The sequence below is a fragment of the Cinclus cinclus genome, chromosome 4 (assembly GCF_963662255.1).
Source record: "Cinclus cinclus chromosome 4, bCinCin1.1, whole genome shotgun sequence".
Taxonomy (NCBI): Eukaryota; Metazoa; Chordata; class Aves; order Passeriformes; family Cinclidae; genus Cinclus; species Cinclus cinclus.
The window spans coordinates 58,519,662-58,547,130 of NC_085049.1; the positions used below are offsets into that span (position 1 = coordinate 58,519,662).

Genomic DNA, 27,469 nt, shown 5'->3' on the forward strand with positions numbered 1-27,469 from the left:
TCTATTCCTGGTGTTTCCGTCCTGTTTTGTGTTACCTTTAGATAAAAATTACTAAAGCATACTTGCTCCTGGAAATCATCCCTACTACCCAGACTTCCGTTCACAGACTATGGGCATGCTTTCCCTTCCACTGCTCCAGTTTTCCCCTTCTTTCCTATAGCACCCCAGGGCCTCTCCTTGAACCATCTGCTTCCTGCTGTCATAAGTGATCTTAATTTGTCAAGATATGAAATTCTGATTTAGCACCACTCCCACAAACACAAACTAACGGATTTTCTTTCTAGTATTCCGTTCATTGTCTTTTCTTCCTACATATTTTTCCCCATTTCTTCTTCTTCTTTTTTTTTTCATATTTTCCCCTCCTCCCTATGTTCTTTATCTTTACCTATTCTTTTCTGTTTTTTTCTGTCTCCCAACTACATTCCATTTTCTTTCAGTATAACCAATCTTACACCTTCTCCCTCCTCAGTGTTTCTTACCCATTTCTCTCTTTCTTCTAATTTCTTCCTGTCTCTGCCCATATCCCTCTCTCCACTGAAGAGGCGCAGCGTTTGCCGTACTATGCTACCTACTGCCACATACGCCTCCTCATCCACTCAGTCTGCACCAGCCACTATTTGGACATCTTCATCACCTTCATCATCTGCCTCAACGTGGTCACTATGTCCTTGGAGCACTACAACCAACCTGTGGTGAGTGAGATCGTGGAGATCTGCCTCCAGACGCTATCATTTTGGTACAGGTCTCTGGTGATCACTGCCCACCAGCATAAGTAGGGCACTTTGGTGTCTCTAAAAACTAAGGGTTAAAGTTTTGCAGGAATTAGTTTTGTAGTAGGCAAATTTGTGTGAAGATTTTCATGAAAGGCAGTTCCTACTCAGACACTTGTTATCCATTAAAATCAATAGAGAGAAGGTATCTGAGCAAGAGTCAAGGCCCTAGAAAGCATGGTGCAATTAAGTCTCTGCACTTTGTACTAGTAAATGGATATGTGGGTCACCTAAATTTAGCTGCCTGCTCTGCTTTCTATGTTCCCCTGGATCTTAATAGGAGTGGTGGAAGCCAGTGTCCTGGGAGCTTCGGGCCTTGCATCAGATTTCCAAATGTCAGCCCAATTCCCCTGCCATATTGCCTCAGCTGAGAGAACCAGAGTGACTGGTAGTATGTCATGGGATGGGACATCTTTACCAAGCCACCTTTTCTTCACAAGAGAAGCTGCAGGGCCAAAGTGCTGAGCAGAGCCTCTCACAGCTGCAGGGTGTGATTCCAAATACAGCACCTTGGAGGTCAAATAAGATTTACACTTTGTTTGGGTACAGGCCAAATACCTCTCTGTTCCTGGCAAAGATGCAGATGCCTTCGGTGGGAAAAATGTATGCTGCACATATCAAAGAAGCCTTCTGCCTCCACATGTAGACAAAGCATACATCATGACATTTGCCCAGTGACATTTCAGTTTTCTCTTCAGAAGACCCTTGGTTTAGGTGACAGCTCTAGTATCTGAACAGATTGTCTGAGGTAGCTCAGGCTTTAATCAGGAGCTCAAACTGTCTGTTCTCATTCAAATATATTGCCAGGTTCCTCTGTTTCCTGCCCACCTTGCCCAACTGCCCAGCTTTCATCTTGCCCTAGATGGTGCCCAGCTTTGTATTTCAGGAACTCTCAACCTTTATCTGTTGGTGATAAAGATGATCACATCAGATCTTTGTTTCTCAACAAGTCACTCCTCTTCCTTACTCTTCAGCTCCTTTCCCTGGAGCACAGCTCCAGCAGAGCCAGCCTGTTGTCAGGCTCTGTTAAACAATCTCTCAAAGCACTTCAAACTCTTCCAGTACAAAATGCCACCAAAAGCTGCTCACCACTCACACTGGTTCTTGGTGGTCGTGAAGGGGCAGCACGTAAAAGAGCCAGAAACCAAACAGCTCAGTGATATGATGTGCTGGCACCAGACCAAGGCACAGCAGGGTTTCCTCTGGTCAGAGATGACCTGAATCCACAACCAGAGTAAGCTCTGTGCTTCACTCCTGGTTGATGGCTATGCCAGTGCCATTAACAAGGTGTCGTTCAGGTGGCACGGGCTACTGGCAGTAGAAAAGCCTTATGGCATTTCATGGATTCTCTTGCAATAGACTCCTCCTGCTGATTATGCTGAACAGCACAGGAGAAAGGAGCAGTAACTGATCCTGAGAAGAACATGGGGCAGAGGGGCTGGCTGGTGGTTGCCCTAACTACGTGACCTCCACATTCAGGCAGGTAGGAAGTGTGGCACAACTTTCCTACCCAACAGTGAATACGCAAGGCAGCTTCCACACCCCAGGATGAATTCCTGGCATTTAGGAGAGTTCCTGCACGGGTGGGTTATGTGCTTGATGGTGCTTTTGCCTCAATTCTTTTCCCTCTCTGTCTGTGGCAGTCCCTGGAGACCGCCCTCAAGTACTGCAACTACCTGTTCACCACTGTCTTCGTGTTTGAAGCAGTCCTCAAGCTGGTGGCATTTGGTCTGCGACGATTCTTCAAAGACAGGTGAGCAGAGGGTTGTCAGCTATGGCTGTGGGACAGCTGGATTTAGGGTAGAAGTTTGGGGATGGTGACCTATCTAGACCTTCAAGTGGTGGCAGAGTGCTCTGACTGCCTCCCAGTTTTGCACAGCATGGACCTTTCCTTGTCCTCCACAAGCTGCAGTGACTAGGCAATAGCAAGAATCATCAAAAAATTGCCTTTTGGTTGGAATCTGTTGGTTAGGCTAGAAAGCAAAGGAGATGAGGTTAGAGAGAGACATTTTTTTCCTGCTCTTGAGGCAAACTGTGAGCATGCTGAAGCAGAACATGTATAACAAAGTTGATTCAAGGCAGTAAGGCCATGAAAAGCTGAGCCCATTAGTCAAAGTGTAGTGCCATAGTAACACAGCTCCATGCTTTCAAATCTGACTGGCTTGCCTCTGGCTTCTCAGGGTGTCTGAAAAGCGAATCTCTATTTCTCTGGAAAAGCTCATATAGGCTGACTCAGAATGGGCCTTGAACTCATACATAAGGAAATGTTTAGGATGAAGTGAAGACAAGTATCTTTCCTTTCTCAGGAAAATGGAAAAACTGTATCTTCGTTTGTTCTCTTCAATTTTTCCTCTAAAGGTGGAACCAGCTAGATCTGGCCATTGTGCTGCTGTCTGTTATGGGCATCACACTGGAAGAGATTGAAATCAATGCTGCTCTCCCAATTAACCCCACTATCATCCGGATCATGAGGGTGCTGCGCATCGCCCGGGGTGAGAGAGAGACTGGCCAGAGCCAGGGGTGTATGTGGCCATGAGCTCAACTTGGTTCCATGACTCGTTGAGCAGGAGCTGTAAAGTCCTGAGTTTGGCCCTGTCCCCAGCCCTCCAGGAGCCTCTGGGGTGTCTTTCATCACATCCCAGCAGAGATTCTAGGTTCTAGGACACCCTAGTAGCTCAGACTTGCTGGTTCCCTGAGAGGTGAAGTACTGGGAGGGTGGGTAGATCATGTGAGCGCTGAACTTTTTCTGTTACTCATTTTTGGGACAACTGTTGTAGTGGTGTGGGGAGCAGAGGCCACCAAGCATGTTGAAATTTGCACAGGTAAGGTGGTGGCCAAGGTGTGCCAAGACGGCATAACAGTGATGGCTGAAGGAAAAGAAAGTGATGGAAGGAAAAATCAAAGCAAAAGGACAATTAGGATACACTTTCCTGGGAAAAAGTACATGGCTGGAGTGTCTGGGTGAGGCTGAAGCAGCCCAATAGACATGAGGGGCAGAAACAAAATATTTAGTAAAAAGGATATGAGCTTGAGGAAAAGGAGCAACTTGTACCATCAAAAACAAGAAGAGGAATGAGGGGAAAGTCAATTTTTTCTAGGGCATTGGAGGGACAGGACATCTGTCTTGTGCTACTGTCATTAGTGAGGCACACAAAAGATGCCTCTGAGCTTAGTCTGACTGACACTTGTCTTGTGCTTGTTGTGGCAGTCCTGAAGCTACTGAAGATGGCCACGGGAATGAGAGCGCTGCTGGATACGGTTGTTCAAGCCCTGCCACAGGTAACATATCTTCCAAAAAGACTCTCCTCTTCTGTCCCTTTTTCCAAAGGGTTGATTCTTATGGGTCGTGTCTACTGTGGTGTGCAGAGAGCTGCCTGAAGGTCATGTCCAAATTCTCATGTCATTCATGGGGTTACAGCTCACCTCACATCTGTCTTCTCCTGCATGTGGAAGAAATAAAGCTTGATCCCTGGATAAGGGTAGCTTTCTTCCCATCATGTCTAGCTAGTGTCTAACTGCTTGCAACTAGTCCTTTGCTCTTTTCTCCCCTCTCCATAAGAAGGGAAGAGTGATTGGCAGCCATTTCAGGAGTAAAGGACATCTTTCTGTCACTGCACCACTCACCTTCCTTGAATGTGCCTGCACTCTCCTTTCCTTAGTCAGTGCTTCCCCCTTCCTGCTTTTTCTTCTTTTCTCCTCCTGGATCCCTTTGTGTTTCTGAGTGTCTCATGCATGAGAAGCAGTGACACGCTCTGTTGTGGCTCACACAGCCGGCAGTTAAGAGTCTGCTGCAAGACAGGGAGACAGAAGGATCTCATGAGCTGTGAGTGGCAGCTGCTCCCAAACGAGATGCTGACATGGTGCTTTACACAGGCTTCAAGCCCACTGTGAGCATCCCCCGTGATGGATGAGCAGTCAGGGAGTCTGGTCCCCTTCCTTTTGGATTGTTGAGGGAGAATTGTTAAGCAAGGAGAAACAGCACCAAGTGGCTCTGTGGATCATACATCAGACCCTTGGCAGGCCCTGAGAAGGCAACTCTACTGTGTGTTACCAAAATGCATGGGCATTTGTCAGTTGATTTATCAGCTAATGTGCCAGTGCTGGTGAGTGATGATGTGCTGGGAATCAATCTGAAAACAGCACGAGTAGTTACTCAGGGAATTTACTTCTGGTGTTGGTAACAATAAATGTCAATCTGAATTAGAGGAATATGATGGCATAAAAGTTGAAAAGGAAACTCAGCAATCTTTTATGGATCCTGAGCTCTGTCTGATCTTCCACGCTTTTTGTTAAACAATAATTATTTGTGGTTTATTTTAATAGTGGTAATAACAACAATATTAATAATTAATGTGTAGGATATACAACATCATTCAGGATAGTTTTGGGCTGAAATACTCTGGGCAATAGAAGGGAGGAGAGATGAAGGATGTTCTTACTACAGGCAGATCTGGAATGTAAATTTTTATTAGTTCTGGCTCTGCTGCTACAGACTGGCTCAGTGCAGCTTCTTTGCACCTTGCTCTTTTCCATTCCAGGAGCCACAACAGATGATTTTTCTCAGGCAAGGATCTAGGACAGAGCAGGTCTTCAGATCCAGCATCTGCATGTCTGTGGCTTGCTTATTCTGAAACCCAGTTACATGCACACAGATATTAAGAGCTGGATGAAATAGTATCCAGAAACTGTTGGTAAGAGAACTCTGCAATATATTTTCACTTAAATGGTGAGATTCAAAATATAGATAATAAATAAAAGAAGAGGAAATATTCATATCTCTGTCATGTAGACAGAGAAACTGAGTCATCAGACAGTTATGTGTTTTGCTCACGATGGCAAAGAGCGCAGCTGGGACCTGTGAGTTTCTGTTTCTGGTCCTACCCACAAACCACAAGTATATTTTTCCACACTTTATCACTTCTGATTTTTCTGTGTCCCATTTGCCTACCTGTTGGCTCCTTTGCTAACCAAGTTTGTAGGCCAGGTCTTTTGGAGGTCAGTAATACCTGCTCCAAAGCAAGCAGATGTCTGAAAGTTTAGTCTCTAGGTATTCTCTGGAAGATAATAACAATACTTAATCCCTCCAGCATCAAAGCCTATGACTTCCTATTGACTGGCTTTTGCTACCTCCTATAATAGGTTGGCTTTATAAAGTTATGTAGCAGGGATAAAAAAAGAAAACCTCTCCATACTTACAGTTTTGTAAAAATCTGAACTTAAAGGTCTAAAATCCACCCGTTTCAGCATTAAAAGAATGAATCTAGTCTCCATATTTTATACACTGGGTCTTCAGGGGACAACTGAATTATCTCTAATACTATTCTCCAAGATTTATTGGCTTTGCCAAAAGAAGTAGTTTAAAATAAGCTGTCCTTTCCCTTGCACTTTATCCTCTTCCTGACCTTTCTCTTTTTGTTCCTAGAGCACAGACTCAAATCAGGGATTTTGGCTTGCTAATGGCATAAAAGGCATCTCCAGTTGTCCTGTTTCAATTCCTTTCCTGTCTTTGTTGCACTGCAGCAATTCTTAGTAGTCAATGAGCTTTAATTTTAAATAGCCCTTTGGAAATGTAGTCCTTAGCTAAGTTTTATTAACTTCCTTTCCTTAACACCCTGTAGACACAGACCCAGCACTGTTTTCACAGCATTTACTATGGTGCCTAATTTAATCATCAGAAATAATTCCTTCCAGTGAGTATGTAGGGAGCCAGGATGTGGCAGTCCAGGGGAGTGGGTGGGCTGAATCATTTATTTCTCTCCCGAATTTGGATGGCACAGCAGTTGCAGTGACTAAATTAGATTCCTGAAGTGATGATCCTAACGTAGGCCCAGTGACCACATGCATTCAGACCAGAATCTGTTTAATGTTTCAAAAAACCCATTAAGTCCTCAATTTTTCCATGCCTTCTCTTCCCACCTACCTGTTCCTCCCCCAGCCCTGATGGCAACTGGAGCCATCATTGAACATTTCTCAAGTGTTGAGCAATGGTTTGGTTGTATTTGTACATTGGGATTTCACTGCTGTTCTCTTCAGACTTGGAAATGCAGAAACACTTTCTGTACAGATGAAATAGGCTTTGGGATAGGCTGATGATGCCATTTGCTTTCAGGTGGGAAACCTTGGACTCCTTTTCATGCTCCTCTTTTTCATCTACGCTGCTCTAGGAGTGGAGCTCTTTGGTAAACTGGGTAAGTCTCAAGCAGACCATGCTTCAGTGTGAGCTACAGACATGCTGGTTGGGGTTTCTCAATATCAGAACTCTCCAATAAAGGCACCGAGTTATTTGATGGACTTTATTCTCCCTTATGCATAATTGATATAAGAGGAATTTCCCTCTAAACTGTTGTTGACCTAACAGCCTAACAAATAAAAGCAGTCTCTGTTTTCTCTTACATTCTTAAACACTTGCTTTTCCTGCACTCTGTCCCTGACATCGCCTTCAAGATTATAAAAAAAAAAATTGTGAAAGCTTATTTACATCTCTTGCCATGGAATATTGATCAAGAAGAAAGGCAGCCCAGTGACATGCTGGGAGGATCCCCCTGAGCAACAGAATTACACTGCCTGATATCCTGAGGCTGGGCCATCAGGGATTTTTCCATATTGATGGCCAACAGCCAACTGTTGGACAGGGTGCTGATACCAATCATTACCTGAGGTCTTCAGGTTGTGGGTTCATGTTGTTGTTCTCAGGGCTGGTGGTATGTCCTCCCCTGAGTGTTGTGTTCCCCCTTTTTTTCAGTGTGCAACGATGAGAATCCCTGTGAGGGCATGAGCCGCCACGCCACCTTCGAGAACTTTGGGATGGCCTTCCTCACACTTTTCCAGGTGTCCACAGGTGACAACTGGAATGGGATCATGAAGGTAACTGGGACTTGGAGTCAAGCATCTCCTGCTTGTGGGGAAAGAGAAATTCTGATGGTCTGTTCAGCAGAGCTTGGGCTAGCAAGGGAAGGGGAACAGAACACAGAAGCTGGGTTGCTAGATAAGGTCCCTGCTTGGTCCAGAGTTTCTCTCCCCACCATGGTAATTTACACACCATGGGCTCATCTAGTCCTAGAGACATCTGATTGAGAAAAGTGCAAATTTTCCTTGGGAGGAACAAGAAAATCATTTAGGCTAGGAGGGAATATCCACTGTAGTCAGGACTGTTATCAAAGCTGAGCACAGGACACGTGTGTTGGACATGGCACTCACCATGCAGAGCTACCAGGAAAACACAAAACAAATACTTCTTTTGGAGGACATGGAAAAAACAAAGTTCTTTCATCGCATATGGTGCTTTTGAGAATAGATGGGAGAAGGCAGTACCAGCCTTCTGGTTTTTGGTCTTGTTCACATGTGTGGGGCTACAGTGGCAGCAGCATGCCATAGTCTAAAAGTTTGCTTCATATGCCTTTGGATGGTTTTCCTCTGAATCAAGCAGCATATGAACAGAGAGTCCCCCAGATTCTTTGGGGACCTCATTTTGCCAAATGGTATGGGGTGTTAGAAGTGTTTGCCCTGTTCTTTCCAATGGCATCAGTGTTTTTTGACAGAGAGAACAGCCAAGCTTCTGTTCTTACTTTAGCCTTTCCTTCCTTTCCTTCCTCCCTTCCTCCCTCCTTATCCCAACTCTCCCTCAAGGATACCTTGCGTGACTGCAGCCACGATGACCGGAGCTGTCTCAGCAACCTGCAGTTCATCTCCCCACTGTACTTTGTCAGCTTTGTGCTCACAGCCCAGTTTGTCCTCATCAATGTGGTGGTAGCTGTGCTCATGAAACATCTCGACGACAGCAACAAGGAGGCCCAGGAGGATGCAGAGATGGATGCTGAGCTTGAGATGGAAATTACTCATGGGCTGTGCTCCCACAAGTCAGGCTCTCCAAATTCAGGACAGGGAAAAGGAGCAGGAGGAGGTGGTGGTAGAACAGATCCTGAAGGACATCTGTGCGTGAGATGTTACTCTCCAGCCCAGGTGAGTACACTTTTGAACTTACTAACCAGACTGCAGCAAGGAGCTGTGGGCATTAGCTGGGCAGCTCAGATGATTGAGGGCTTAGCAGTAGCAGAGTCTTCCACCTCAGGATGAAAGGTTTGCTTTCAGCAGTAGACTTTTGAGTTCATAGGATCATGTAGGGACAAGGCTATGACAGCAGTGTGTCCTGTTCATTGTCATCAAGGTGTAGGAACCTGAGGGCCAGCAGAGGAGGGTTGGAACAAATCAGCTAAAGGTGTGACAGGAGCAAATTTGAGAGGGGAGCTCAGGAGAAGAGTGCAGGAGAAATGGCAGATTGAGAGTGAGTGAATCCAGCAGAGCACTGAAAGTGAGTGAAGACTGTCCCTCCTTATTTTATTTTTTTTTTCCATTGAACTCTGACACCTTTACACACACTGTGGAGCAAATGTTCCCCCCAGTGACACTGTGCAAGTACCTGCAGAACAAGATGCTGCTCCAGATGAGTCAGGGTGGAGAACCCAGACCCAAATTCACGTGAAACTTGAAAGCAAAAAACTCGACATTCTTAAAATGATCTCTCCCATCCTCCCCCCTTTCTTGTCCCCTAGGAGAACTTATGGCTGGACAGTGTCTCTTTAATTATTAAGGACTCCTTCGACGGGGAGTTAATGATCATCGATAACCTATCGGGCTCCGTCTTCCATCATTACTCCTCGCCGGCCATGTGCGAGAAGTGTAACCATGACAAGCAAGAGGTAACCTGCGTACGAGGATGTGTGAGGGGACTCTTCCCCCCAGACCTGCACGCCCACACCCACGTGCCCACAGGTCGTCCCCTGTGTGGTCCTCACTATAGATCGTGTAGACAGTAGAGCTTGTTGACCTGTGTTTGTTCTCTGTTGTGAAGTGCTGGTGCTGCCTCTAGTACAGGTGTGCCCTCCTCAGCCACACGTGGATGTTTGAGGTGGTGGAAAAGTGAGACGTGACAGGACACGGGTCAGGAGGGACTGAATGACCTGTGGAGAAATGACTATGAAGGCATCCTGGCAGCTCTTATTGTGTTCAATTCTGCAAGAAAAGTCTAGGTTCAGGCTCGTGTTGGACAGAGAACTCTGAGGATCTCACCCCAATGAGACCACTCAGGAGCAATGCAGTGGGAGATTTAAGCTTGTGTTTTGTCCTTGTTTTTAAGCGTGTGCTTTCTTATTCCCTACTGAGGTCGATCAATTAAGCACATGTTTAACTGCCTTGTTGAATAGAGTCATGTCTGTGAGCAAGGATTGGTTTGTGGTGAAAACCAGTTAATTAGCTTGAGCAAAAACTAAATAATGGGCCCACTGTGAAAGTTGGTTAGCTGACAAATGGGTTGTTGCTAAGAGCAGGAACAAATGGCTTAGGCTTGAGCTACTAAAGCTGGTACATGCTTTGGAAAACTCTTTTCTAAGCAATTAGTCTTTTCAGGTTGTGAAACTCGAGGAACAAAATAGTCTGGGAAGGGTTAAGTGAGTAGCAGAACTAATTTAGTTCTGAAATAATTTTACTGTATGTAGGTGCTCTGATTTTGTGTGGTCAGACTTGTAGCAATAGTGTGGGTCTTCTGACAGTAAATTTGTACATCAGTGGCCAAGTTCACCTTCTCCTTCCCCATGACTGACTTGATATGTTGTTATACCTTACAAAGAAACAAGGAAACTTGGGGAAAGAGCTTTTATCGGCAGATCATTCTATTCATGTTTGAAGAAAGCAATATTTTGTTTGGTCTCAGATGCCTAGTTCTGATGCTCTGGTATTTTTTCAGCTTCTCAGCTGTCTGCTTTCCCCCATTGCTTCCTTTTCAAAGCATCAAAATGCAAACATTGCTGTAGTTTATCATTATTGAGACATTTCACAAATGAATTCTGCATTAATGCAACCAAATAACTTGTTTTCAATTAACTGCAATTTCCATTGCTTTACTTAAGTCTTTATGTTGAGCAATTCGTGCTCAGCTTTCTCAGCAAATGAGATCTCCTCAGGCATTCCAGAATGATTTCCCCCATGTTAAGTCATTTGCAGCTGGTTTGAAAACCTCACAGATAGTCGTCAGTATCCCCACGAATGAAGACAACAACCCATTTTCTTACCTTTCCAGCAAAGAAACTAGATAGCAAAATCTTCAAATGCAACCCACAGCCAGAGCAAAGAATTTTATCTAATTATCACAACTGAAGAATTATTCTTGGATCATACTTTGTAATGGCTGCTATAGAGCCATAAATTACTTTCACAATTGGTATTTCAATGCATCTAAAATGTGGAACTGAAAAGAAATTATCTACGCAAGAATGAGTTTAGTATAAAACACAAATCATATTTTGGATCGTATGAGTCAGAGCTATACCTTAGGATTTTAAGCCAGGACTTATCATGACCTTCTCTTCACATTTCAAAGTAGAAAAAATCTGAGGAAATTTCAATAGTAAATCACTATATGGAGTCCTAGCTAACATCAGCAATGAACACAATCATTAATTTAGCATGTACTCTGGCACATCAACATATCCAAATGAGTATCGTACACAGACTGAATTGTACAGTCCCAGAAGCAATGGACAGCGAGTTACATGGGCAAAAACTATTTATCTACTCCTCTTAAGTGCATGGAAAAAAGTGGAAAAAAACCCAGTATGCTTGCTGTCCACCCTGTCAGCCTCCAACTGCCCTTCTGACAAAAATCATGCATTAACCAAAAATGTCCCCTCCAATTGCATTGGTAGTTTAATTCATCGAGATGCTGAGCACGGTGGATGGACACAACATTTAAACATATGCTCAAATTCATCAATGTGTGCTAAGCTTTTTGTGGCATTGAGCAGAAGCACTCAACGCCTTTCCCAATTACGCTCCTGATCCTTTATTTTCAAACCAATTATTTGTACGGTTAAGGATTTTTGTAATCATGGGTCTGTTTTTAAAGATATACCTGCACACTTTCTCAGGGATATGTGCACATGGTTCGGTATCTCAGGCTGATGTTCCTGGCAGGCTTCATGGATTGGGGTCTAGTGAACAGCCCCTTCTCCCCCACTGGAATTTAAAATATTTCTTTTGTTCCTTGTCTTTAGTCAGCAGATTCTAAAATATTCTACTCTAAGGGAAACAAAAAGAACAAAATCTCCTTTTTTTCATGGTGCTAAACTCTTCTCTTGTCATTTCTATCCTTTCACTCTTGGGGTGGTTGACAGACTTCTGTATATGGATGACTGAAGTGTGTTTAGCCACAGTAGGACCTTGTCAATGAGCACCAGTGAAATGCGTTTCCACACCTGCAGTTTATTTAGTCATGACTTTGTTGATTGTGGGTTTTGTGTAGATCCCAGGGTGGACAGAATTTTCAAGCAAGTGGTTCAGTGACAAACAGACTGTTCTGGCTTTTGTTGAAATCCTTTTTTAAAGATGGCAGAGGTGGTCACAGATGCTACCACGTGTCATGCTCGCGTCTCTACAAGCAATGTAAGGCTGTTTTGGTATAGCAAGCATTTGGGAGAGTAACAGATGAGTACACACATTAGGTGGGACTGGATGAAGGCTGTGCTTCTCTACAGGAATTGTCGCTGACTGGTGGTTGCGTAGCATCCCTGGCATAAATTCACTGTGGGCTCTCTGTGTATTCATGCTCTGAGGAGCAGTTGTTGGTTTTTGGCTTTCTCCATGGTTGAACAGCACCATGTTCCTGTATCAGAATAATTTCTCAAATAGGGATGTCATTTGTGCACTTTATTTAAATCCAGCTCCGGTTTTCCGTTCCGTTTGTTTAAACTGCATTATCCCTCAGACGGAGACCTCTTCCAGTCTCTGGCATTGGCACAAGCCACTAAACTTCCAGCTCAAAAGTCATCTCTCCAAACGTTTCACCTGCTGTCATGGAGCCAGAGCTGTACCTGCCTCTTGCAAACACAAACACACGGCCAGAAGCTGTCCTGACTGAGACAACCCAGAATACAGCTCTCAAGAATTAGCTGGTGGTGGTGCAAACTTCTGGCACTCTAGAGACCAGTGATGGAAATCCAATCACAGGAGGGACAGAGTAATGGCTTAGGCTGGTAGAAAAATATGCTTTTTAGGCAATGTGAGAAAGAGTTGTCAGGCAGAGGGGATTTAAAAGCTTGGAGAAAAGAGGATGGGAGAGGGGCACATGTGGTATTAAACAGGCCAAAATAATGAAGCAAGGTCAGGCATGGGACTGGAGCAGAGCTGAAGCACAAGAATGAGAGAGATGCACTGGTCAGACTTGCTTTCAGAAAGCAAGAGAGCTCAAGTGTGGGTGTGTGGGAGGGTTGAGTTTAGAGATGGAGAACAGAATGGAAGACGGTGTTAGGTAAGATCTTGGGTAGGTTAGAGGACAGGGGAAAGGCAAGATGCAGGAGAGCTGAAGAGAAACAGGGTTTCATTAATGAAGGTAAGAGATTATGAAAAGCATGTTACTGGCATGGACTGCAAGAGGCATGACTTTTCCTGGAATGAAAGCACCTTCATGTTTAAGCAGGGCTGTCTGCGGTGCCTTCAGAAAGAGGGGTCTACTCCTCATCCCTCAGCAGAGCTGGCTGCCCTGGCCCCAGCCTGAGGGACCCCTCTGCCTGCCTGGCTTTACTTGCAAGGCCTTGGGTCAGCTGTATCACTGTGACAGATACAGGACTCGTTTCTTCAATTCTGGCACTAGAGGAGCATGTATTGGTAGCAGCCTGCTTGCAGATCGTATATTCAACCTTTCTTAAAAAGTGAATTCTCCTGCCCAGCCCAGGTCTGGGTTAGGCAGTTCCTGATATATCCAAGGAATATAACCTAAAATTGATCTTGGGTCCACAGGCTCTCACTTATCCACCATCAACAGTGTGACTGCTTGAAATGTGGATTCTGTGCATGACCTCTGACAGCTCCTTTCCCTTCCTGCAGGTCCAGCTGGCTGAAATGGAAGCGTTATCCCTCAACTCAGATAAGTCCTCTTCCATCCTTCTAGGAGATGAGTCAGACAATCGAAATGCTGCTCAGCTGAATCCTAAGGAGATCAAGGTTAGCCTCAGACAGCCATGGGCATCTTACACCATGTGCTGTACTCATGCACCTGCTCATTTCAGGTGCTCTGTATTCATCCAGGTGTCCCTGCTGAGGAATATAATTCTGATCATTTTCCAAGAGCTTCTCCATAGAGACATACTGTGGAGTAGGATTTGAGGAGAACAAAAGAATACATGCATTTGAAAGTTCTCTTCACTACTGTTAGTAACTTCCTCTGAATTAGTCAAAAGGTATTTGGGCTGGAAAATTGAGCATCTCTTAGCTAGCTTGAAGTTATTATCAGAATCAGTTCTTCTTGAGGCTTTAAAGTCTGCTCTATCATCTTCCATTAAACTTCACAAGGCTTTGTCCTCACTTATTTTTTCCAGCAGGATGGCCAGGACAACCCTGACTCCACTGGGGCAGACAATCTGGGGGAATGCCTGCTTCCATCATCCAGCGAGGATGGCTCTACAAACCCAGACAGTTACCTGTGTGAAATGGAGAACCCTCCTTTCAACTCAGTTCAGTCTTGGCTAAAGCATGAAAGTACCAAAGGTGAGCAGGGCTCTCATTCCCCAGGTCTGCTGAAACTCTGGGTTGGCTCAGGTCTGTTTTTCCCCTGCTTTCCCTCTGCCAGGAGAGTTATTGTGACTTGGGGTTACACTAACCAAGAATTAGCTTTCAGATTGATAATTTGCTTCAGGAATGGGGGGAGGAGCAGTTCCTTCATTTTTATTGCTAGTTTTTCTATCTTCCCTCAGACATGATGCTCTGAAATATTGTGAAAGTGCTGATCCCCGTTTGCAGCAGTGCACCATGCATGGTCAGAGAACATGAGTGGGGACAGATTCTCCTGACATGTCAGCTGGATTAACTGTTCTCAGCACAGAAAAACACTGCTGGCCCCTGAGACCAAGTAAAGGTTCAGGGAACATGTAACACGTGTCTGCCCCTGGTGGAAGTGCTCCAGTTCTACTCTTGAGCATGCCCTGGCCTCCTGTGTTCCCCAGCTTTCCCACATCACCACTTAATTTATTTCCCTTTATCCCTTGCCTTGCAGGATCTGGGATGAATGTCCTCTGGCAGTGATATATACTTGAATCAAGGCATTATAGCTCATAATTTCTCTGTGAGAGCAACAGCAGAGCTGGCCTGTTACCTTATGGCTCTGAGCTGTGTTAGGTGTTCCTGGTGTGGTGCAGGTTTTTGTGCAAAAAGTGAGATCCTTAGTCTGAACACCAGACAGAGGCTTCTTGGCCAGGGGTGCATGCTCCTCTATATCCCTTATTCACTGGACCTGAGACTTTGCTCTGTGTAACAGCAGTAAAGGCACAATATAAAATCAGAGGATTCTTAAACTTTTTTATTATTTTCCCTTCTATTTCTGTTCTCCTCCCCTTTCTTTTGATGCTCTGTCAGTCCCTCCCACCCCCTTCTCTACAGGTGCATCTTCCCCTCTGTTACCTGTACCAACAGAATTTTTCCACCCAGCCATCTCTGCCACCCAAACAGGGCCTGAGGAAGTCTCGTGTCCACGCAACCCTCCTAAGATCTCTCTGCAAGGCTCGTGGGCATCACTGAGATCTCCAGGTGTGAACTGCTCACTTCTCCGTCAGGTGAGGAACTTCTGGTTCTGTCTGCTAGGAAAACTCAATTTTCACATCCCACCCAGACAGAGGGGGCTGAATGAGGAGGAGGGCAGAGGAAGGAGGGAGGCAACTGTGGTCACAGGCTGTGTAACCTGGATCTGTAGGAGGAGCAGAGTGGACTGCAGAATGCAGGAGAGTAGGGGCGGAGAGAGGGTAGTGCAACAAAGTGGTGTTGGCTAGCTGTCACCCCGTGAAGTTATTTGTTCTTCTGCTTTGGATCCACAAATAGTTTGGCAGCTGCAAGGGGCCCCACATGAAGATGAAATCACATCACTTTGTAGCTCCCCCCTGGGTCCCTGGCACTGGGTGTGCTGCAGACACCTGCATGCACAGCAGCCGAGGTGTGGGCCAGGGAGGTGACAGCGGCACAGCCTCCTCGGGTCCTCTTAACACCGTGACTACAAATTATGCACCTTCTTCCCACCTGGATCCTCCACATCCCTTAGTGCCCCATCCACACATTGTGTCCCTAAGCTCACTGTTGTGCCCTGCCCACTTAACTCACGTCCCAGAAAGGTGCCATCTCTTTCTGAAAAGGCAGCTATTTCTCACTAACAAAAGAAGAGAATAAAAGCACTGAGGGGGAGATCAGGTGTCTCTGAAGTGCAGAATACACAGAGATGAAATCCCAGTAGAGATCCCTGCTATTGTTCTTGGAAGATACTCCATGAACAGAGGCACTCTATTCCAGACAAACTAAAAAAATAAAATCATATGCTATCCAGCTATATATGACAGACACCGTTGACACAATATAAATGTGTATAAATTCACCAAGGATAAATTTAGCCTTGGTCTGAGACTGAGCTTTTGCAGCGTTGAAACTTCCAGTTTAAGTTAAGACACAAAGAGGTAGAGCCCTGGAGCTGGCACACCACTGGGACAAAAGTACTGAATTGTTATAAGGGAGAAATTAGTAAATTTCTGATTATTTGACACAGACTGTATATTTATAACTATGGAGACTGCTTCGGGAGACTGCTTCCAGTCCTACATGCATCATTCCCAGTGTAGTGTCCAGTGATGATCACATAGTGGAGACCAATTTCCTAGAAACAGCTAAAATGCAGCTTAATTAGATGAGCCCTGATACAAGGAAATTGAGGCTGTTTCCTCTTTCTGCTGGAAGGGCACCCCACCTTTCTACCCTAAATGAAAGGGTAGCTGCTGCTAGTGCTGGTCAAAAGAAGCATGGGGCTTCTTTTCTTCCCCAAGATATTGCTGATTTTTTTTAATGACAGGAGGTCTGTACAAAGGTCCCTTGATTCCTGTTCAGCTGATAGACGTGTCCACACCCTGCGTGGCAGATTTATAGGGAAGCCATGAGTGAGGACCCACAGGGAACCTTTGCTCTGCTGCCTCCTGGACCATCACTGCTCAGGGGCAGAGCAGTGGTGGGTGCTGCAGGGCTCACGGACACAGCATCCCTTCCCTTTGGTGGAGCACTTCAGGTGGGAGGGGTAGATTCATCTTGAAGCAGAATGAAATTAGCTCAAAACATGGAAACCTTTCATCCTCCTTACCCATAAGGAAATCCCCGCGGCAGGCTGCATGTCTGGCGCTTTGTAGCACTGGCTGGTTTACGGCTCCCTTCCCCAGCAGAGAAGAGTGAGAGAGGAACGGAGTTTTCCCCCTTTCTGTAATCGTGGCTTATTTTCCCACCCCGAAGTACCCCCAAACCCGATAAGGCGAAGTCTCTCGCCCAGTGCCCGTGTCCTCGCTGAGAGCTGTGTTTCCGTGCTCCGCTCCCCAGCGCCCCGAGAGCGCCGCGTCGCTGGACAGCCGGAGCAGCAGCTCGGCCGGCAGCCTGCAGACCACGCTGGAGGACAACAGCCTCAACCTCAGCGACTCTCCGCACTGCGCCCTGGACCTGCCGGTGGCTCTGTGCCCCGTGCCGGCGGCAGGCAGCCAAAGACCCCCGGCAGCCCCCTCGCCCCCCGCCTCTCGCCGCCGCAGCCTGCGGGGCCGGGGGCTCTTCAGCCTGCGGAGCCTGTGCCGCCACCAGCGCAGCCACAGCAGCGGCGGCAGCACCAGCCCCGGCTGCACCCACCACGACTCCATGGACCCTTCGGACGAGGAGGGGGCGGGCAGCAGCCTGCGAGGGGGTGGCAACAACAGCGAGCCCTCGGAGACGCTCAGCAGCCTCTCGCTGACCTCGCTCTTCTCGCCGCCCCCGCCGGGGCTGACCCCGGTGAAGAAGTGCAGCAGCACCAGCAGCCTCCACGCCAGCCCCTCGCCCCGCCGCCCCGCCGCACACCACGCCAAGCCCTTCTACACCGTGGACCCTCGGGGCTTCCTCTCGATGCCCTCCTGGGTGACGGACTTCTGCAAGGACTCCCCTTCGCCCAGGGAAGGAGAGGAGCCGGATGGCCCCGGCAGACTGGGGACAGGGGACCGCAGCTCCCCGCTCCCTGCCGAGCTGGAGCTGGGTGATGGAGTCAGCAAGAGGAACAGATGAGGGTCCCTGAGGTGCAGGGAGGGAGCGTTCGGCCGCTGGCACGGGGAGCGTGTTTCACTGGCTTCTCCCTGGCAGCAGTTCCAAAGGATTTGCAAGGAAAGGAAAGCAGGCGAACGAAAATTTATAAATATATATATATACGTAAATATATATATATATACATATATATATATAAAATAAATATTCTGGTACCGTACCTCAGAGGTGTGGGAGAGTGCAAGCAATACGGGAGCAGTCCTGCCTGAGGGCAAGACCTGGACCATCACCCCAGAGACTACAGTGACAAGAAAAGGCCATGGGGCTGGCAGGGACGGGACCCTCCAGCCAGGTGACTGCTACGTGGTAGCTCTTTAGTTATATACATATACATATATAGAGAGATTGATTTATTTATTTTTTTTACTGAGAGATTATGAATTTCAGAAAGTGCTAAGGAGGAGCAAGAGAAAGGGAGGGCCTGAAGGAGCTGCTACACCAAACCAATAAGGGTAGGGTGAAGGGAAGGGAAGCAGGGTGACCAGCAAGGAGAATGCATCTGGGGCTTGCCTGGTGTGTTTCTGGGAACTTCTTTATTGTCCATGCTTCCATTTCCAGGGTTAAAAATTGTGGGCCAGATCTTCAGGGGGAGAATAAATTGGCAAAACCTGCTGTTGGTGTGAAGCAGCAGAGTTCTGGCTTGAGGTGAATTCATGCTGATTTACAGCAGGTGAAAATCTGGCCCCAGCAACAGAGAAAAGCAAATAGCGGTGGACCACAGGGAAACGTTTTGAGGTGAAAAGCCTTGCTTTGAAGGGAATGTGTGAGCACAGTGGGCATGCTCGTGAAAGGAGAGATGGAGGCTACGTGGCTTGTTTTTGTTGTTGTTTTGTTGGGTTTGGGTTTTTCATTTCCAAAGAAAGAAAACTACAAAGGGTAGAGAATTACAAGGTTCACGGGGATATTTGGAGTGGGAGAGGCAGGGTGGAAGGGAAGGGGAAGGTAAAAAGGGGAGAGTAAATTGAACTTTTCCCCCTTTTATTTGCAGTAATTGTGATATTTTATTTTAGAAGCCCAAAGGTGCAAAAATTATCCCTAGAGAAACCGATCTGTTATTTTTGTATCTATAGCTATATATTAAAAGAATACAAAAAACCTAGAATATTAAAAAAGACATAAAAGCAAAGGGGGCTTCAACAACACAAAACACAGTCAGTCCCTTGGGTGAGGGCTAACCCTGTTCCAAGTTCCAGTGGGAATTCCCTGTAAGGACATCCTCAGCTCGGGTGTGGTTCTGTCTCCTCTCTAGCATCATCCTCTGGCATTCTCCTGGTTTGCATCAGTGTAGCTGGGACCAGAGTCCTGATCAGAGCCAGCCATGGACATGGAGAGCAGCGAATGGTGATTGGAGAGAGTGTGTGTGTGTGTGTGTTTGTGCGTGCATGCCATTGTAAGGATGCTCATGTGTGTTGTGTCCAGGCCAACTGGCTCACCAGCTGGAGAGGTGGGTGAGATGGACAAGGAGAACTGCAGCTCTCCTTGTCTCTGCCTTGCAGTGGGAGTGGGGAGGATTGTGGAGGGTGAGTGCAGAATGACCATGACTTGCCTCAGGATCCAGCATTCTGTCCAGCATGATCCTCTCCCACCGTGGTTGCAACAAGGCTCCCAGAGGCTGCATCCCTCCTTGCTTTTCCAGCTGTACAACTGCACAGGTCTCCTTCCTGGTAGGCCCAGCCTGGATCTCCTCCTGCAGCAGCTCCAAGATTTTGTACCCGTCCCAGATTTGCAAGTAGGTAGGAAAACCAGCCACCTGAGTGGAACAAAGAATTTTGGATGTCATATACCACCCCAGGGATGTTCCACTCACATGTATCAGAGAAGACAGACTGGGAAGGGCAGCAGGGTGATGACAGCAGCCTAATGGAGACGAGATTGTTTAGAGAGCTGAGAAGAAGGAGCAGGGCTTCCTGTCCCATTTTTTCTGTCAGACCAAGAGGGCCTCTGCAGCCCTCACAGGCATCTCCCAGCTGGCATACAGCATTGTGAAGAGGGCAGGATGACAGATGTTCTGATTTGATGGTGACCTGTCTGACTTTAAAGCAGCTGCTGCATCTTACAAACCAGGGTTGCAAACAGCAAGCACATCACTTGGGACCTGCAGCCAGGAAAAGGATAATAAAAGTGTGGACTTCATTCATTTGCTCTATTGCAAGAGCGTGCTGACTTGCAGGGAGGTCAGACCTGTGAGCAGAGGACAGGAGAGCCTGGGTCCTTGTCCTTGCAGAAAGGATGCAAGTACAGATTTATTAAAGCAATAATAAGGGTCTTTAAACGCTTTTTTTTGCACTGGTGGTTCTTTGGGTGAGTTGCCCCTGCCTGCTGTCCCGTGGGCAGAGAGGAGGGAAACGACACGTGGTTTCACATCCTCAGGGGAGGAAGTCAGTCCCTAAGTGGCTGAACAATGAACTTGGGTTGCACAAGGCTTTGACCCAAACCCAGAGCCACTTTGAAGCCAGAGGTAGAGCTTGCCAAAAACCCATCCAAACTCCAGACACTTCAATGCACAGAGTGCTCCTTGGAAGTTTGCCATAAGAGAACACAGAGATGGGACTCCAAGCTGTCCTGCAGTTGTATGGGCTGTGAAATGTTTCAACTGAGCAATAGGAGAAACATCAGAGACTGGTGGAGTGCTAGAAATTACCCCAATATTTGATCATGAGAGAAGCATGGCCTGTACTTGGCGTAGCTGGGAGGGAAGAAGGGTAAAAAAGATGGTGGTGGTGACCTCATGGGGTGACTACAGCCCCTTGGATGGACATCTCTGGGCTTATTCCTGGCGGTCCCTGGAAGTGACATCTTTGTTTCTCCTGTGGTTTGGGGTTTATGGCAGTCCTTCTGCTCTGCAGAATGTCTCCCCTTCACCTCCCAGCAGGGTCATGGCACCTGGCCCACCTCCTTGCAGAAGGACTTTCACCCTCGGCTGTAGGACTGGAGCAAAAGGCTCCTGGCTTAGGAAGGAGGTTGCCATGGAAACAGAAGACTAAGTTATCCTTAAAGAATATTTTCTCTCTCTCTCTTTTAATTATTTACTAACTGTTTCAATAAGAAGCAGAAAACATCTATCCTTCCCAAAGAGGAGGCAGAACACTAAACCCCAGCAAGAACTTTGTGGTTTTGCTGGGGATTTCTGCAGCGCTTCAGGTTGTGCAGTTTCTCCTGGCAAGAGCTGCCTTTCCCAGCTATGCCTGGCTGTTGGCACATGGATAAACCTCTGTCATCACCCGCCCACTCCCAGACAACACCTGAGGGCATCTTAGGATTTGCCCAGGCAAATTCAGCCTCTAATACTCCTTTCCCACTTCACAAGGGGCTGGCGCACAGGCAGTTCCTGCCAGGGTGCTGCTGTTGTTATCCCCATGTTGCTCTGTTTTGTCCTGCTGCCACACTAGCCCTGTGCCCAGCTGTCCCCCGCATCTGCCAGTGGAAGCAGTCCCTCTCCCTGCTCCACGCTGAGTCCCTCCTGGAGCTCACACCTTGCTGCTGTGTCCTGCTCTTGCTGCTGCTCCAACACAAAAGGTGCATTTAATTCCTTTCACTTTGGCTCACCAGGTAGTTCCTCTACCTATTTTAAACATTTCTCTAGTCTTTTTTTCTTCCTAAGGCCTCCCTGTAAATTTTCCTCTCTCACCGTGAACTCTGGGCCTCTTAATGTTGTTCATTGCAGCTGCAGAGCACAGCTCGTCCCTTGTTATTCCCACCTTCTCTTGAATGTGGAATCCTCAACTGCTCCAATGTGCTCATGGAAAACACACCTGTATTCAGAATTTTTTTTTTTTTCTGAACCCAGAGACTGACTCAGCACAGCCAAATGAGTGATGCATACCACTAGGTATACTTGTCGTGTCTTCTACATCTTCATCTGTCTTCCTTACTACTACCAAAAGTTCTCTATGAAACTAGGTATATAGGAGTCAGCTGCCAATGTGGCCACTTTTTTCTTTCAAGGAAAGGTAGCAGGGTGGTTCATTTGGGCTTTTGGGTTTTTTTTCTTTTTTGTTTTGTCTAGGAGGTTTTTATGAGGCTGGCATAAAGGACTGCACACCACCAACCCTCTGTGAAATTCTTACAAGCTGAGAAGGATTTGGTGGGAGGGGAGGAACTGAAAGCATTATTGAGCAAGAAAATAATTTTTCAAATAGAAGAAACATAAAGCAGAAAACCTTTAAGTGTTTCAAGGAATTTTGTACTTTTCCCACCAAAATGGCTCTCACATTCAAAATGCTCCCAAAGGGTATCACAAAGGTATTGTGGCCTGGTTGGCCTCTGGTGACAGAATTCTCAAGACCCCAGGCCAGTTGTCCCCCTGACAGGGCACTGAAGATGTGTCCCCAGGCAGTGAGGTGCCTGCAGGAAATATGCCCTGCATACCCTAACACTGGATCAGAAGCAGAGATTTATTTTTTGCCAATGTGACTAAAATCTCAACATTTATTATGGAAGATGTGGAGGTAAGTGTCTTTGGTTCCCTTGGGGTCATCACAAGAATTCCACAGAGAAGGAGAAAATTAAACCCTGTGGATTTTTTAACTAGCTGAGGTGCAGAATACAGTGCATCTTGTAGGAAGAGGTTGGTACCTTGCAAAGTCAGGCACCTGGATGTGTGCCACTCAGTTCAGTTTATCTATATGTGTCTATCTATACTGACTTTCCAAGTATCCTCATTCCCTGCTCTTCACAAATACTTCATGAGATTTGCCTTGCTTCTTTTTTTTTCCATGTTATTTGTGTTCCTTGCTAGGGACTGTTTTCCAGAAGGAAATCATTATGTCTTACAGCTATCTCTTATTTCTTCTATCTCATTTAGGTGGATATATATATATATATATATATATATATATATATATATATATAGATGTATACCAAAATGAGATAGAAGAAATAAGAAATAAATGAATATACACATATTTATTCTCTAGCACTTTTTCCTTCTTCTGCATATTTCCAAGCCCCTGTTTACATTTACTAAGATCCTGTCACACAAGAGCTGGAGCTGGCAATCTGCTATTCAATATTTATGCCTCCTGGCCACTTCTAGAGCAGATGTGCTCAGTTTACAAGGAAGGAGCTCTCTCTCCCCCACAAAAACCAGCATCCCAGACACTGATTTGCATCACACCTCTGCTTTTGCTCCAACATCAGCTGCAGCAATAAGCAATAATCTGCCCTTCCCCTTATGCCAGCGATGGGATTGCAAAGATGAGCCATACGGCAGGGTTCCTTGTCAGCCTCGCTTTGCGTGTCAGCAGCGCTGATGCTGACATCTTTCATGCACATGACATCAGTAAGAGCAGGGAGGACTCTACACCTCATGCAGTTGCTCCCATGAGAAGCTGGGCTGTTGCCATGAAAAGCAGAGCAGGCTCCAGCTCACGCTCCCCCTTTGCTGTGCAGTGCTGTGGACACAGAGGAATACAAATCTTTTTCCTTAGTGGTTTTGTTTGTAGTCACCAAAGTTGACAGACACGGCTCTCCCTTTGTCTCATGGTCTGCAGAGCAGAATGATAGCAGGGGGACAGGCACTGTTTTACCAAGGATGTTTTCAGAGACTGGAGCACTTTAACCTTCTGTCTAATGCTGCTTTAACTATCTGTATTATTTTGGAGAACTTTGAAAGATGCTGCAGCTGTGGTTTGTTATTTTGTTCTGTTCTGCTTCTGGTTGCTGGGGCAGCATCGGTGCACATAGTGCACCACGAAATCAAAGCAGCTCTTGCCTTTCTTTCCTCCAGCTGACTCATCCTGGATGAAATTTTTGTACTGTAAGTTACCTGCTTGTGCTGACCACAGTGAGGTGGGATTTTTCATAGTTCTGCTGCCACAACTTTCTTTCTGTTCTTCTATTTCTTATGCTGCTAAGGGAATAGCAGTGTTCCTTCACAGAGTCTGGCAGAGTATCGTCAAAAAGCAACGACCCAGCACAAGCAGGCAGGGCAGCCACCCTTCCTTCACTCAGAAGCACTTGGAGAGGCTAAGATTCTGCTTCAAAACAAGTGATCAGTGATACTACAGGCTCTGTGGATGGCAGTCTGAAGAGAAACTGTTTTTTAGTGAAACATCTTTAACGCAATATTTGCTCTTAAATTGAAAAGTGCCTGTTTAGGAGAGAGCCACCCACACAAAAGGAGAAGCCTCACGCACGAACTCAAGTTCATGGTCCATGCACAGGCAAGCATTTTTATTACCCTACAAGTCCTTGGTATAAGACTTGCTTTTGAGCTATCACAGCTTTGGGAATGAAGTACCAAGTGGACTTTCCTCTAAAACTACCACTGTCATCCTTAGCTGCATCTAATAATCACTGGGATAGCAATGAAAGTGGGTGATCCCGTTTCTCCTTTCAATTTCTTCACCAACACAGTTAATTTACTTTTCCACTTATACACTTCTTTTCTCACCTCCTTATCTGAATCATATGAAGGGTTCATTTCAAGATGAACTATGTAAAGATGTATTACACATATTCTAGTTAATAATAGATATTTCTAAGAAGAAAAGCTGAGTGCAGTGTAAACGGGGTGGTGTGGATAAAAGATCTGCTTTTGTGTGTACAAACCCTCTACATACACACAACTGACCAGTCCTCCCTGTACGTTAATATTTCTTGGCACAGATTTTTGAAATTACCTTACCTCGAATGTAGAGTTAATAACACATGAGAGACTGTTAATCATCACTGGCCACTGATTAGTTTCTGCTGTTATTGTAAGCCCAGGCATAGGAAATAATTCAGAAAGGTAAAAAAAAAAATAGCAGCCGACAACAAACAACATGGCATTGAATTAAAAAAAACAGCTACACTATTCTGAAAATCCCTCGGTGTCTGCTCAATATTTATTCGTATGCTTCCATAGTCACTGCTGCTTTGTGTATGTGCGTGGGCGTAGGCATACACTTGTTTCAGGGTGATTGTGGCTTATAAACAGATCTCCCACTGGTCTCTTTTTTTCAAGGATATATTAAAGCAGTAAACAGCCCAAACTGCTGACTCGAGACACTGCTCACCAGCAGTGCCCACAGCACTGAGACAGACAATGTCTGGGCAACGCTGTCTGCAGCGAGTCACAAAGGTCTCTGCTTGCCCCAGGGCAGTGAGCCCCATCCAGCCATGCACCTCGAGCCTGAGACAGGGGGTAACCTCGAAGTGTGATAACCTGAGGGGCTGGGCACAGCTGGGCTGCAACCTGTGCTAGTCCAACCTGCCTCTGTGGGCAGGGGAAAGAGGGGCATTGGGTTGGCAGGGAGCTGCAGCAGATCACATGGTGGGACATGAGGGGACCTGGGGCTGTGGGACCCACCCTGTGTGTGTGTGTGTGTGTGCACTTGCACTGTTGGGTACCACCCTCCTCATGCCACGTAAATTGCTACTCCATCTGCTATTCAGAACTGAAGCTCTGGCACTTCAGCATCATCGGTTTGCTCCAGAACCCAAAGAAGTCACAGATCCATGTTGAAATACTCTGCCTTTTGGGCAAGGATATTCAGGCACCTACACACGGGAGGCCAGGGAAATGGCAGCTCTCCCTGTGGCAGAAACCACCAGCATGCAGAGCCCTGGCTGGGCTGGGAAAGCACAGAAGTCACCCTTGTGGTGCTCACAGATGTGGAAGGTTAGTTATCATCTTCCAGATGATGGCTCCATCCCAGCCTGACTGGTAAAAAACCAGCCTTTCCTTTTAGGCTTCTGTGGACACAGCATTTTAATGTCTATTTGTGTCCAACCAGCCTAGATAATAAAGAGGTGAGAGGGCCTGAGGGGAATTTGCAGTAATGATGGAGAGAGTTAAGGGTCTAGAGGAAGAGATCTGACTCCTGTCTACAATGGATGATTGACCTTGAGGGACAGGACACACCGGGGTGTTTCTTCCCTCCAGCCTCACCCCCGCTCGCTGCTGTATTCTTCTGCACTGTAAATACCACAGGAATCAATGCAGCAGCAGCTAATGTGGCATTTTGACATCTGAGGGAGGATTATTTCAGCAGGAGTGTAGAAACCTGCTTCATCAAAAGCTCGGAGTCAGCAAGCAGGTTCCACCTTGCAACCCCTGCCTGTCTCCTGGTGGCAGCCTCAGAGGGACAGGCCCCATGCGTGTGGAAAGCAATGGGACTGCTGCAGCACTGGATGAGTCCAAGAATGCAGGTAGGGAGGGAAAGAGGCAGCCTGGCTGGTTGTGTTGTTTGCTTTCCACTAGTGATGATGCAGGGGTATCATTTTCATGCTAAATGCTAATTTTCTGCTTTGCTGGCCTCAGAATAGCCTATATTCATATCCTTCATTGCAGCAATTAAAGGGCTGGGTGCTCGATCTGAGGTACTTATGATGAGCATAATTTTAATCAGTGTGCACAAAAAAGAAGGAGGAATGTGATTGCCTTGCTGCTGTGGGAACATGTGACAGCCCGTGAGGGGTAGGAGAGCCCCTACCCTGGTATGAACACGCATCAGCTTCAGCTCAGCGCTGGGCTGGGAAGTGCAGGTTTGTCACAACTTCTATTTCTCTGTCTGGTCAGGAACTGCTGTTTGACCAGAAACATTGGAACAAAGCCCTGCTCCCCTGCCTCATGTTTATACCCCATGACACCACCCTCCGAGGAGCCATGCACGGCACACAGACCCCAGCCACCGTGACACAGGCTGAACATCACTTGCCTGTCCCCTCTGGTGAGGAGGCAGGGCAGAAGGAGAGGGCCACACTGCACGAGCAAGATTTCCAGGTGTGCCTGTAGGCAGAAGGATGGAATTCCATAGGTCCCTGCTGTGAGACAGCATCTGAGACTGCTCTGCACGGCCGGGCAGGAGAGTCCATTTGTGAGAGTGCCAGCGATGGTATTAGATGAAAGTACTTGAGCATTTACACTGTTTGCCTAAATCATAAAGCTCATCCTGCTGGATATGCTCACACATCCCCTCTGCCTCTTCAGCTGGCTTAAATGTCCCTCCAAAGGGGAACAGGGATTGTGTCCCTTGAATCCTTACTGCTTTGCTTTTCCTCAGTGTCTCAGCGACCATGTTTGCAGGGAGGGGACCACACTGCTGTGTTTCCCAGCAGAGCTGTACCTCTCCCTGCTGCTCCACAGCACAGTGGAGTCACAGTGGGTAACAGGGGTAAAAAATGGGACAGGAGGGGCATTGGGGCTTGGTTTCCTGTGTTAAGGGATTTGTATGTGCAGGGATATCTGCAGGAAAGGAACATCTAGGGAGAGACCAAACTTGTATCAACCCTGCAGGAGCCACTGGGAAGGAAGCAGGGGACAACAACATTTCTGGGACTGAAAGCTTGTCTCTACCAGCTCCCTAGGTCATATTTTAGTTCCTCTTGAATATCCCAATTCCTTCCTACACCGGAAGGGACACCTTCCACTTAGACCAGGTTGCTCAAAGCCCTGTCCAATCCGGCCTTGAATAATTCCAGGGGTGGAGCAAGTCCCTCTCTGTCTCATTTCCCCATCCCAGAGCCTACTTACTATTTTTGGCAGCCAGAGGTGGTAATTGCAAAAAACCATGAAAATCAGAAGAGTGGTTGGTTTTGCTCTCTTCACCAGTTCAGAGAAGATTTTGAATCTTTTCTCTGGTTTAGACACA

At 46.6% G+C, this 27,469-nt stretch overlaps 1 protein-coding gene across 1 annotated transcript in view; it reads left to right on the forward strand.

The window, feature by feature from the left end:
- CACNA1I (calcium voltage-gated channel subunit alpha1 I) overlaps positions 1 to 17,855 on the forward strand; it is a 148,036-nt gene extending 130,181 nt beyond the window's left edge. Inside the window, exons 25-36 of the mRNA XM_062491357.1 lie at positions 541 to 692; positions 2,414 to 2,523; positions 3,129 to 3,262; positions 3,979 to 4,049; positions 6,880 to 6,958; positions 7,513 to 7,634; positions 8,397 to 8,729; positions 9,320 to 9,466; positions 13,644 to 13,760; positions 14,135 to 14,303; positions 15,168 to 15,364; positions 17,151 to 17,855. Of these exons, the coding sequence (XP_062347341.1) occupies positions 541 to 692; positions 2,414 to 2,523; positions 3,129 to 3,262; positions 3,979 to 4,049; positions 6,880 to 6,958; positions 7,513 to 7,634; positions 8,397 to 8,729; positions 9,320 to 9,466; positions 13,644 to 13,760; positions 14,135 to 14,303; positions 15,168 to 15,364; positions 17,151 to 17,855 (2,336 nt within the window). The remainder of the gene's footprint in view (positions 1 to 540; positions 693 to 2,413; positions 2,524 to 3,128; positions 3,263 to 3,978; positions 4,050 to 6,879; positions 6,959 to 7,512; positions 7,635 to 8,396; positions 8,730 to 9,319; positions 9,467 to 13,643; positions 13,761 to 14,134; positions 14,304 to 15,167; positions 15,365 to 17,150) is intronic.
- The last annotated feature ends 9,614 nt before the right edge of the window (positions 17,856 to 27,469 follow it).